The sequence below is a fragment of the Onychostoma macrolepis genome, chromosome 03 (genome assembly GCF_012432095.1).
Source record: "Onychostoma macrolepis isolate SWU-2019 chromosome 03, ASM1243209v1, whole genome shotgun sequence".
Classification (NCBI taxonomy): domain Eukaryota; kingdom Metazoa; phylum Chordata; class Actinopteri; order Cypriniformes; family Cyprinidae; genus Onychostoma; species Onychostoma macrolepis.
In genome coordinates this window covers 19,309,441-19,322,837 of record NC_081157.1, presented here as the reverse complement: position 1 = coordinate 19,322,837, position 13,397 = coordinate 19,309,441, and the positions used below count along the sequence as shown (strand labels likewise).

At 36.7% G+C, this 13,397-nt stretch overlaps 1 protein-coding gene across 1 annotated transcript in view; it reads left to right on the top strand.

The window, feature by feature from the left end:
* baiap2l1b (BAR/IMD domain containing adaptor protein 2 like 1b) overlaps window positions 1-13,397 on the top strand; it is a 74,051-nt gene that overhangs the window by 17,429 nt on the left and 43,225 nt on the right. The window contains exons 7-8 of the mRNA XM_058769970.1: window positions 6,194-6,255; window positions 11,858-11,929. Of these exons, the coding sequence (XP_058625953.1) occupies window positions 6,194-6,255; window positions 11,858-11,929 (134 nt within the window). The remainder of the gene's footprint in view (window positions 1-6,193; window positions 6,256-11,857; window positions 11,930-13,397) is intronic.

Below are 13,397 nucleotides of genomic sequence, written 5' to 3'. Positions count from 1 at the left end.
TAGCAAACAGCATGCTCAGATTTTAGACACACACGTCAATTTAGACGTATACATCAATATGGAAATCTGCTTCAATGTCTAATAAAATTATTTGTTAAAATCCAGTTAGCAGAAATGGATAAGTCACATAAAAGTCATTGAGATTCACTGTTTAAAAGGTGTGGGAGCCCTGTTGGTGGAAGAATTGTTTATTGTGATCAGTACTATTAAATGATTTTTTTTTTAGTACTGCTGTTGATGCTATTTTAAGTCTAGCAGCTTCCTGCAACCATGGAAAAATCACCGCAGCACACAGCCTCTTGTGACTTATAGCTTTGTTAAATCAATCTCAAGTTCTCCTCTCGTGGGATCTGCTATCCCCGTACTCATTGCTTAATGTAAGCAATTCTCATTCATGTTAATCCATCTAGAAACGGCGAGGTTGTAAGCCGTGAGTTTTGATTTGCTGCAGACACACCGGTCCTCTGTTTGGTGCTCACTGTAGCTGGAATGTTTGCTGTTGTTGTCTTTTGATAATACAGAAGCGTTGGATGATCTATGATCTATTGTATCACAGAGTAACTGTGGACTGTATGGCTCTGGTCATGTCGCTGTTATGTCTCTGCAGTCATTGTCTGCATGCAGCTTTTGTTCTTAGCGATGGAAGTTTCTGTGTCTGACTGGGCAGCACCTACAGCTGCTGTGATCAAAGTCTGTGGGTGGAAACTCATCACCCCTCCCATCACAGCTCAACCTGCCGTTCATATTCAATTACTACCACAGTCAAATTCAGGTGGCTTGACGAACAAGCTCTAGCCCTTATGAATCAGTAATACTGAGCAGAGGTTTAATCATTTGTCAACTAATCTTTTATGCTTTTTTGAGAATTTCCCACGATCAGTGTACCCAAGTGAAAAACAAGTGCACTTCCATAATGTACTTAAAGTGCTCTATTTTCGCGCACTAATTTTGTACTTAATATACAAAAATGATCCTTTAGTACTTTTTAAGGTCAACTTAAGATCATCTAAGTGTACTCAACTGTGCTATTTTGAGACACCATGAATATGAACTAAAATGCACTTTTAACATACCATCTTTGTATTTAGCTACCACTTGTAGTACACTTGAACCCATCTTTCATACACTAGTACATTCAAGTGTACTACAAGTGGTAGCTAAATATATTTTTTAAATACAAAGATGGTATGTTAAAAGTGCATTTTAGTTCATATTCATGGTGTCTCAAAATAGCACAGTTGAGTACACTTAGATGATCTTAAGTTGACCTTAAAAAGTACTAAAGGATCATTTTTGTATATTAAGTACAAAATTAGTGCGTGAAAATGGAGCACTTTAAGTACATTATGGAAGTGCACTTGTTTTTCACCTGGGTAACCCTAGACATGTCATAGAATTCACTTTAAGTCTGAAATCATTTGTCACTGTTTCCGGATCCAAACGCTTTATCAAAATGCCAAATGCGAACAACAAACGGGGGTAATATACACTCACTAACTTTTAACTCCATGGCAAAATCAAAGTGTACAAGTGTGAGTTTTTAAAACCTTAGTATTCTCAATTGAAACAAGTAGAACAGTAATCCTTATGGCACAACAAGTGGATTGTAAAACCATGACGTTCAGACCTGGGAAAAAGTTAGGCTAGAAGTGAGAATATTTTACTCTGTTTTTAATATTGCTGGAAATGTCTTTCTGTGATTGCAGTCAAAATTCTTAAGTCTCAGAAATAATTGGTTTAAAGCGCCTTTCTTTTTAATTATTAGGACTAATTATTACTTTGGTGTATATGGCCCTCTAACACTCTCTATTCTATTTCTATTGTCTACTTGTTTTCTTTCTATTTAAAAAAAATAATTAAAAAAATGACCCTCTAACGTCTCATGTAGACTGATGGCAGAAGGTCTGGGAACCTGCCCGCACAAGAGGTCATATGACTGACAGGTAAAGAAAGCTATCACGTTTCGTTTTGTGCCGCATCATGTTTCGGGGTGTGGAAATGTCGCCACAATAACAGACAGGTGTGTAAAACTCCTAAAAGATTATATTCCGCAAACTTGAAATATTTCACATGCTTTTGAAAATCCAGCGGTTAGTTGATCCTGATTAGCATTCATCGTCACTAGGGTTGGGTACCGAACTCGGTACTTTTAAGGGTACGGACCGAATTGCGTCGGTACTACCGAATATCGATTCACATTAAATCATTCGGTACCAAATTTCGGTACCTGATAACGCATTTGGGCGCATACGAGAGAGAGAGAGACCCTGTGACTTGTCACACCTGCAACTCTTTAAAACTCAACACACAGGACAAACCGAAATGTTCTGTGCTTACATTTCTAGGGTCACATGACGCGGACAGGATGGCGGAGTCCATTCATATAAACGGAATTTACTCTATAGCGCGGAATGCCACGGAATTCATAATTTTTGGATGAATAAAAGAATGTCTGTCACTTAATTCGAATCGCGATAGTGTATGTGAATATTAAAACGCAAAAAGACGGTTTAAATATGAATCCTGCATGTTCCGTTAGCCTCGGTATGTATGAATGGCGGAGACGCGGTTTTGTTTAATACTGAAGCACACATGAACTCGAGGTGATTTTCGGCCTCTGCATCTCACAACATGAACACATGAACTTCATGAGAATTTTACCGTTTCATTTGAGAAAACCAGCATCATATCATACTGTATACACAGAAACTACACGGCAACCTGTCAAAATAAAAGTGCGGTGTAACAGAAATATATTACTCTTGTATTACTTTTGTACAGTATAATGTACGTCTTTATATATTCCATATACTGACAAATTTAAATAAAACAATTAGATGATAAAAAATAATTGGTAACACTTTAGAATGGGAACACTTATTCACCATTAACTATGACTTTTCCCTCAATAAATTCCTAATTGGCTGCTTATTAATAGTTAGTAAGGTAGTTGTTAAGTTTAGTTATTGGGTAGGATTAGGGATGTAGAATAAGGCCATGTAGAATAAGACATTAATATGTGCTTAATTAGTACTAATAAATGGCTAATATTGTAGTAATATGCATGCTAATAAGCAACTAGCTAAGAGACCCTAAAATAAAGTGTTACCAAATAATTATTACAACCACATTAACCACTTAATTGTAGAAAAAATACAATTATTATTAAAACTTTTTTAAAGGAATATTCACACAATTTTTCTACCATGTATTAATATTAACAGTAAACCTCTGTTTGTTTGCCAAAAAATAAAAGGGTTTCATTTTCATTTGATTAAAAATAAATAAATGTTTCATGCCTTCATTTGATTATCAGAAAAAATAAAAAGAATTTCTGGAAGAAATTGTAGGGCCCTATTGTTCAAAATGTTGAAATTGAGAGTTTTGGACTTATTTTTCACTGAAATAAATGTTTTGTTATTACACAGAGAGTAAAGTACCGAAAAAAGGTACCGTTGGGTACCGGTACCGAATTTCAGGTACCGATACCGGTACCGTACCGGTTCAAATGTGAACGGTACCCAACCCTAATCGTCACAGTTGTAAACACGACGGTTTTCTTCTAACATGAGTGATTGGCGTCAAGGCATCTTTGTTTCCAGGCGGAGCGTTAAAGAACGCAGCACACCCATCTCCCGGAAAATCCTGTATAATTCAACCAATCCGATGATGACTTCAATACTTTAGATCAGAGGTGCCCAGATTTATTTTACTGTGAAGGGACAAAAATTAAACTTGTTTGAGATTCATGGGCTATAAGTAAGTGTTGCATTATGCAACTATATTATATTAAAATTTACTTTTTTTTTTTTTTTTTTTCATTAAATATACTTACATTCTTTATATTTAAAAAAAATAAAAAGTGTATAAAAATATGCTGTTAATATTACGAAGGGATTGAGCCATGGTATTATGAGAAAAAGTAGGCCAGATTCAGTGCCCAAGCCAGGCCTTGGCTTCAACCTCAAATTGCATTTGGTCTTTATTAAAGGACAATACTAACAGTATTTATGGGTGAGCAATAAAATCACAGAGAACTGTTTACAGCAGTCCGCTGAACACTGGGCCAGTAATCGTCCAGAGCTATGGCTCCGGATAGGATGGTTTACACTTTGCTTGGCCTAATCTTTCTTTTATGGCATTGCTGCAGGCACACATAAACAAACTCACATGTCTCGAGTGGAGCTGATAAGACATCCGGGCTGAATCGGGGTCAGAGAGCAGATAAAGTTAAAGTGGGTCAGCTGAGGCAGAGGAGGGAACCCACACCTGCTGCTCTCAGGTGGCCTTGTGACTCATGTGACTCGGGGCTGAGGCTGACTTCATGTTCTGGATCTCTGCCCCCGCCCCTCGTCTCATTCACATGGCCTCACCTTGACTTTTGATTTTTTTTTTTTTTTTGAGTTTCACAACACGGTCTGTTTAGCACTACGTGTTCCTACACATGGCTGGAGCTGCAGCTTTTGGTGGAGACCGCTGACATCAGTATTAATTGGTTAGTGAGGTTGACCACTGGTTTATCTAGTAGGTTTTTTGTCTTTGTTGTATTTTAGTAGATACTTTTAATCAAAGGAGTTTAGAAATGCACATCCATATCAGCAATTTTTGCAATATGACATGCTGTGTGTGTGCTTTGTTACACTCCAGTACCTCTCCATATGGTAAAACCCTTTCCAACATATTGTCTCTAAATTCCTCCTCAGCACCATGGCCACCCTCAGCAAAATACAGGTTTTATTTTTAAAAAAATTGAAAAATTCAACAATAGTTTTCAAGACAACTATTGTCAGACCTCAAATTGGCCACAACAAGCCAGAAGGATGCATAATATATGATTACCATAACAGTTATCAGCCCATATTAGAGACTTTTCTTTTCTTTGTTTCTTTTGGTGGATATTAGATATTTAATTATTCATGCTTATCATCTTTATTTTTGCATTTAAATGTAATCTTTAGCAAATCTGTTAAAGCATTTAAAAAAAAATCTATTTTCACTTGTAGCATTTAAAATGATTTAATTAGACAAAGTAGTATAGAATAAAAAGTTTATTTTATTTATTTTTGTAATCATGTCATTGCAAACTCAGATGTTTGTTCATCTTTGAAACACAAATAGGATATTTTTGTGTTTTCTGTCCTTGTATTGAAAGTCCATGCCAAAAACAAAAATCAATTAAACAAGTTGTGTGAACAAATCTTAAAATGAATCCAAATCCAAGTCCTCTGAAGAGACCGGATTGCTTTATATGATGAACAGATTTAATTTAGTCTTTTATTCGCATATAAACATTGATCAACAAACATACATAAAGCAACTATTGAACTATTCCTTTAATATTGGTAATCGGCCATAACATGTATGTATTTGTCAGCTTATCAGACAGTTTTATTATCAGGGTTTTACTCTTATCAGAGTTTTATTATTGGTGCATCCCAATCTTCACGGTATGCACAGTATAATCCAAAGTTCTCCATTTGTTTTGTGAAGACTGATCATTTTAAACACTATAACCATTTTATTTTGTTGTGAATTTGTCAAGTTCGATTCGCTGCATTCTCTGTTAAAGTTACTATGTTTTTGCCTCTCCATTTGCAGACATTAGTTAACATGTTGTGTTTGGTACTGAGGAAGAGTGACCCAAGAAGTCACGTGAACAGAGGACTGAAGAGAGTGACAGAGCGAGTCTGAGAGATCGCATTATTGTTTCTATGGAAAACTCTCTTCTTTTCTTCCACATCTACATGCATCAGTCTCTAGGGCCGGGATAAAATCTCTCCGCAGACGTCAGAGAGAATTAACTCGAGCAAGAATTCACTGTCTGTCCCTCCCTCTCTCTGTCCAGCAATCAAATGCAATTCTTAAGGATGTTTGAGAATTGCCTCTCAAATAAGTGTTGAATAAGTGTGTGGTGGGCGGATCCTTTATATAAAGTGCTCTGATTTATGCCGTAGGTTTTGCATTTTAATCCCCGTTTGATTACAGCGGGTAGGAGCATGCTGGGAGAAATATCCGTGCACAGTGTGTTTTAATTACAGTAGCCGCTCTGAGGGAGGACTGTTCTTGGAAAACAAGGCCGTGGGGGTTTATTAGACAGGGGAATTCTGCGGATTATTAGATTTAAAAACAATGGACGTGTTAATAGCCTTTGTATTGGTATGAGAGGCTGATAGGTGTTTTTCTCTGTCCTTAGGGGTCGTCCTGATGGAGATCTCAGATGTCCATCGGAAAGTCAACATAGAACTGGAGGAGAACGTGAGTGTGTCTCTTTATCTGTGTGTTTGTTTCTTGCTGTAAACACATTCTTAGGCTGACCGAAAGCACATTCAAACACACCCAAGCAAGAGATCGCCATCTACAATTTAGATCGCATATCAAACATCCCATTTCCCATAAACTTTATGGACTCTCTCCCACAGGCAGTCTTATTAGTGTAAACAACAGGAAAGGGTAGAGGAATACAGCGGACACACCTACTGCATGTTAGATTGTAGTGTTTTTATCAGAGCAGGTTTGAACATGCCTGTTGATGCACCTGATCCCAGCGCCACATGATGACACGGCCGTTCCTGCTGGTGCAGCTGCTGATCTGTGAATCAAAAACAGGACACACAACAGAAGACAGGCCGTGTTTAAACAGCTGCAGTCAAATCTGATATCATTTTCAAATACCTGATAACCCATGAGCATTCCTGAAATACCTGACAAAGAATTAGAGTTGTGATACCAATACCATTCCTAACTTTTTTTTTTTTTTTTTTTTTTTTTGTGGACGATAACTAATGTAATTGCCAATATTGTGAATCTATACTTGTTTGGCAACAGTAAGGTCTAAAACATATACTAACATATATCGGTTTTAGTGCACTAGCATTATTTTAAGTAGTTAATCTAACCCATATAGTACGATTTAAAGGGGTAATTCACCCAAAAATTAAATTTGTGATCATTTACTCACCCGTTCCAAACCCAAAGCCTTTGTATATAAACCCAAAAACTTTTGTTCAAATTCATAACACAATGAAGACATTTTTATTAAAGGAACACTCCACTTTTTTTGGAAATAGGCTCATTCTCCAACTCCCCCAGAGTTAATAAGTTGAGTTTTACAGTTTTTGAATCCATTCAGCTGATCTCTGGATCTGGCGATAGCACTTTTAGCATAGATCATTGAATCCGATTAGACCAGTAGCATCGCGTTCAAAAATGACCAAAGAGTTTCGATATTTGTCCTATTTAAAACTTGACCCTTCTGTAGTTATATCGTGTACTAAGACCGGCGGAAAATGAAAAGTTGCGATTTTTCTAGGCTGATATGATTAAGAACTATACTCTCATTCCGGCGTAATAATCAAGGAACTTTGCTGCCGTACCATATAAAGGCAAATAACTTATAACTTAATCACCGTGTTTTTTGGCACAAACAGAATAAGGGTTGAACGAACATCTCAGTCAGGGTGATTGCAAAAATGATAAAAACAATATTCGTTTACCCCAAAAAATGAAAATTCTGTCACCTGCTCACTATCATGTCATTGTAAACCTTCTTCCATGAAAACAGAAGACATTTTGAATAATTTGCTGGTCATTCTTTTCCATCAAAGTTTTCAAAAGTTTAGGTTTCAAAAAGGATGCCAATGCACCATAAAGGTGTTATAAAAGTAGTCTTTCCAGTGCAATTTTTCAGAACATTCAAAAACAGAGCAATGAAAAGCAACTAAATATTTTTTAAATAAATAAAAATGCTGTGAATTTGAAAGGCCTTTTACAAAGTGAGCCTAATAATAAAGATAGATAGATAGATAGATAGATAGATATATATATATATATATATATGTTAGTGATGTTGCTATGTTTCATTAAATTCAGACATCTGTGCCATTATCCCTAATGTTAATTCAAGTAGCTGCTCTAAACATGTTTATAAAATCTAACTTGCTTAGTATGATTGTTCAAATGGTTGCTCTGCCATGACAGTAATTGACCTGAATGAAAAAAAAACTTAGTTTTGTTTGTTTGTTTTTTGCTACATAGTATTTTAATCATTTTATAATCAAACAAATATAAACCACTACTGCATTCAGTACACTGCACACTAGGGGTGGCACGGTACATGTATTCATACCGAACCGTCACAGTACGGACATCTCAGTTCGGTGCATGAGGCCTTACGATGAATACAGGCAATTCGCCCCCAATCCAGAAGGGGGCGCCCGCAGTAATGCAACGCTGTTTGATAACCGCCAGCAGAAGAACAGCGAATGCTGTGAGTTGCGCACTTGAAAACAAAGCCCCTAGACAGTAGGGATGCAACGATTATAGATTTTGCTGGTACGATTATTGTCTGAGGAATAATCACGGTTTTACGATTATGACGATTATTATGCATTTATTAACTTCCCAACATTACTAATGTATAAAATCACATGAACACTCTTTAGATGTTAAAGTGTTATTTATTGCTAGCTTTTGAAACAGAAATAACACAGTAACCAACAATACAGCACAAAATAATAATAAACAAAAGACAAACAAAAGTCCATCTCTCCCATTAGAATGAAAAAAGATGACTGCTGCTCTGAAAACATCCATGACAGTATTTCTCTTTTGAAAATAAGAAATGGAAACAGATCACAAAAGTATTTAATGTTTTCAGTTTGTAGGCTACATTATTTACATTTCTTTTGAACCTGGGGTAGAGAATTGGGAAACATGGTGAAAATTTGTATTTTATTATTTTTTTTACTTGTGAATAATACTACAATAACAAAGTTAATTAAGTATTATTAATATCCGACTAATATTAACTTTATTTATCTCACAGGGCAAACTTACTAATGATGGAAATAAACTGAAATATTATTGTAATCAACTGTCATCCATACGTATTCATTTTAATAATCTTCATAATAATTCATATGATTTTACATGTGGCCTGAAAAAATCATGTCTATTGTTTTGGTTTGTGAGATCGGAGATCGCGCTGCGCACACATACAAACATTCAGGAGGACAAACTTCTTGAGAACGCTGCCCAGCGACTTTTATTAATAAATTAGATTAAATGGCCTACTGGAGAGACACAGACGCAGGTAGGCTAATTCACACAGGCAACTGTCACCTCTCTCTCTCTCTCTCTCTCTCTCTCTCTCTCTCTCAATCGAATAATTAATTCAAGTAGCTAAATATTATAATTAATTCAATCAAATAAATGTGATCTTACCGCACTATTTCATCTCATTCTGATCTGAAGCGGGCAGAATGCTGAGCTAACGAGCCGTAGCTTCGCGTCAGGTGGTTCTTGCCTTCACATTGTGCATTAAAATCGTTCAATGTACAGCTAGCCGTGCATGATCCCTTGTGCATTCGCTCTTTAGCAGCAGTTTTTTTACGGCAATATTTAAATGACACCCTGGTCATTCTTGCTGTACCGAAAATGGTCCCACACTATCGACAGGCATTTCGCTGGTGGAAATAAAGCTTCGCTGTTTAGTCCTTCTGTCACTAATCTAATGCGTGTAGTAGCCTGCGTGTCTCTGATAAGCACGTCATTTTAAGCTGGTGCACCGCTAGTGTAACTTTGTTTTCGGTTTGCGCAATCTGCAACAGTTCCGTTCCGTGCAACAGAAACACTCGGTTTAGCGGAACCTTTACGATTAATTAACCGTGACGTTTTAAAGCGCGGTTAATCGCGAACCGGTTAATCGCTGCATCCCTACTAGACAGTGACCATGTGCTGATTCTGAACGCGTCTCTCACATAGACTGACAAGGGAGTATACTTTAAAGGCTTGCGCACTCAACTGTTTGTGAAATGGGGCTTTGTGCTCGTGTGTCCTACCTCTCTCATTCGGCACAAATCCAAATATTCCATAATTCCATATTTGCGATGTAACGTATCTGAATGCTAAACTATTATTTATTATGTAAATGATAGGCTTTGTACTTCAGTCGCGTTCCAACGGTGACACAGAGGCACGTGTGCTGTTTGGTTCACTGTATATTTTATTTTTGATAAAGTACCAACTGCGCTGTCAAGTTAGCAATGCTGGAACTGATGTGTTGTGTGTGTGTGTGTGTGTGTGTGTGCGCGCGCGCTCCGGCGCGATCACTTCAACTGTTTCCTTATACCAGCAGAATCAACTTTAAACACTTATTGTCTTATTAATAATCACTGTATAAAGGTCTGCTTTTATTTGTGTACACTCACAATGAAAACATATAACATGTAGTAATATTTAGTATTTTCACATCTAGATGAAAAAATAGTAATTTGTACTACTGTCTGTTCAAAATAAATGAAAAGAAACTGAGCATAGTAGATTTATTTTATTTTTTTCCTGTTGTACCGAAATCGTATCGAACCGTGACCCCCGAACCGTGACTTCTGTGTACCGTGCCAACCCTACTGCACACTGCAAGCAAGTTACGTGACAAAACTGAACCCATTATAGACAAGACAGTATGTACTTGATTATCTAGTCTAGTGAGCTTTATTGATATTTTGTTTTTTGTTTTTTTGTTTTTTTCTTATCAACTTGTTTTGTTTTTTACACACATCATGACATCCATTCAAAACAACAAAAAACAAAACAAGTCATTCCTTTATATAATCAAGTATGTTAAAGGAAAAACGCTGCCAAGCATCAATAGTAGAAGGCTTGGCCCCATTAACTCACGCTGTTGTACATTCACAAGTCACTATTTTCAGGAGGCTATGGATCCAGTATGTTTTTCCACACATGTGCGGTGTAAACCAGTTCTGTAAAACCGCTGTAAAACCAGCAAACAATATTCTCTTTTGTATTAAGCTTATACAGAGACCAAGCTTTATTGATTATTGATTTTGGCGATAACATTCACGTCTGTGCAGTGAGCTCTGAACCTCAAGACTCAAACTGTTGTGTGAAACTGTAAATCTACAGTGACGGCTTCAGTGATTATAATGGGATGGGTGTGTTCTGATAATGTTGCACTGCTGCTTTGTGCATAATTTGTTCAAAATTTGAATGTTTTGTTTTTCATGCTTCACATAGCATATCTGCTGTAATTTTCAACCAAGATAGAGACGTTTTCTTCCATGCCATTTATTGACAGGGCAAAATCGGCTCTGATCATTGGTTGGTTTCACACTAATGTCCTGCAGCACAGATAGTTACGTTTATCCAATACTGATGGCTGTCTCCATAAGGATTTTTCATTATTAGGGCTGGAATGATACGTCGGCGGTTGGATTATGTGATTTAATTGAAGCCTAACACACTATGACATTTACAGGTGCATTTCTACTATGCTAGCCTACATTGTACCCAGAACCTAAAAATACTCCTGTAGATCTATGAAATGATGAAACAAGAATGTCTTCTTGAATATAGGGCAGACGCATCTAAAACACAACAGTGATTCCTCAGTTAATGGCTGTAGCAAATGAAGCATCTTTCTGAATGAAGACATGCATTAATGAAGACGTGTCAGGAAGTGTAGGCAAACGCTGGGAGTGTGGGATCACACTTAAAAAGGGGAAAAACAGATCAGTGAGGGAGAGAGGTAGGTGGGTGCACTTGCAGCCGTGATGATGAGGTGTTGATGGTAAGCACCCTCGTTCATTAGGTTGATGGGTTAGTTAGTGTGTGTTGGTGTGTGGGTATCCCTCTGTTTGTCTGTGACTCATCTTCTCTATAAGCACTTTAGCTTATACAACAACTAAACACCCGGTCGCCTCGTTTTCTGTTCTTGTATGTGTGTTTTGTCAATGTAGGCCTCTCACAAGCACACTTTCACACCAAACCATTATCATTAATTTTGTGGGGTTTGTATCTTTTTATTTTCTTCATTTTCTTTCTCTCTCTGTCTCTACAGTTCAGACGGTTTCATCGGGAGATTATTGGAGAGTTGGAGAGGAAAACTGACATGGATGTGAAATACATGACGGTGAGCTGCTGTATGTTCATTATTGATGAGAAAACCGCTTATAGGGAAGATACTACATTAAATTACTCATATTAAAATAACTACATTTTAAAGATTATTTAAGGGTAAAGTGGTAATTATTTTGGATCGCAGTTGTAACAGAAGTACTAAACTTGAACATATACACACTACCATTTAAAAGTTTAATACTTTTGTTTAGGATGCGTTAAACTGATCAAAAGTGACAGTAAAGACATTTATAATGTTATTTTTGTTCATTCAATGAAAGTCATTGGTAACCAGAACAGCTTTGTTACCAACAGTCTTCGAAATACCTTCTTTTATGTTGTGCAAAATAAAGTCATACAGGTTTGAAACGACATGAGGGTAATTGATGACAGAATTATTATTTTTTTGGGTGAATTATCCCTTTTTAATGAAATAAAATGAAATGATACTCTAAATAAGAAACTAAAACTGCCAGGAAAGGGTGGTAAATGTCTTTTGAGTCATTTTTTCATTCGATTCGTTCAATCTGATGATTCTTTCAGAAAATAAACGGCTCTCTTTATGAATGAGCCATTAAATCATTGGTTTACTCGATTCATTCAGGAACTAAACACTGCTGTGTTGCTCTGAGACGCACAACAGTTCTGCTGTGGCTTAATTGATAATATTTTTGTTGGCAAAACTGCGAAAACAGACAATATTGTTTATAAAATCTAAAAAATATTAACTTCTTATTTACTGAACTGTTGTATAACTGTTGTACTCGTGATCTAGCTCTCGCTCCTCGTGTGATATCGCTTATCGTTATATAAATATTAGGGGTGTAAATCGGATGTTTCATCACGATACGATACCGATTCTCAGACCCAGCGATACGATATTTGCCGACGTGATGCTTCAGATGTGTGCGCAGAAAACTTCTCGCACAGCGCTCTACTGTTCCACAAACAATCCCGAGCGTCTTTTATGCTCGTCTTGTACCTTCGGGCAGTCCTTATATCGAGTCCTGATACGTGAGTTTGAACGAGAACGCACGTGTTGGCGGTAATGCATAGATGGACATTATGTGAAAATGTGGACAGTGCCAAAATAAAGGTTCCTAATTATACTATAGATATCGATATTTTACGCATGGCATCGATACATCGTATCGATGTATCAATCCATATCGATGAATCGTTACACCTCTAATAAATATGAGACAAAAACTCATACAGGGGCATTTTTGCCCCAATATCTTGAATTTTAGGGCATAATTGCATGGATGGACCTCCATCATATTTGTCAATAGTATGAATGTATGGGTATATGTAAATGTATATGTGTCAATATATTGGTTGACAACTAATTACCACTAATTAAACTAACTACATTGAAATGCTACTGAAGGGGAAAATACCATTTGAATTTAAGAAAAAAATCAAACTTAAAAAGCACGTCAAACTTAAACGGATACATTTTATGTTTATTGGAACTGTTG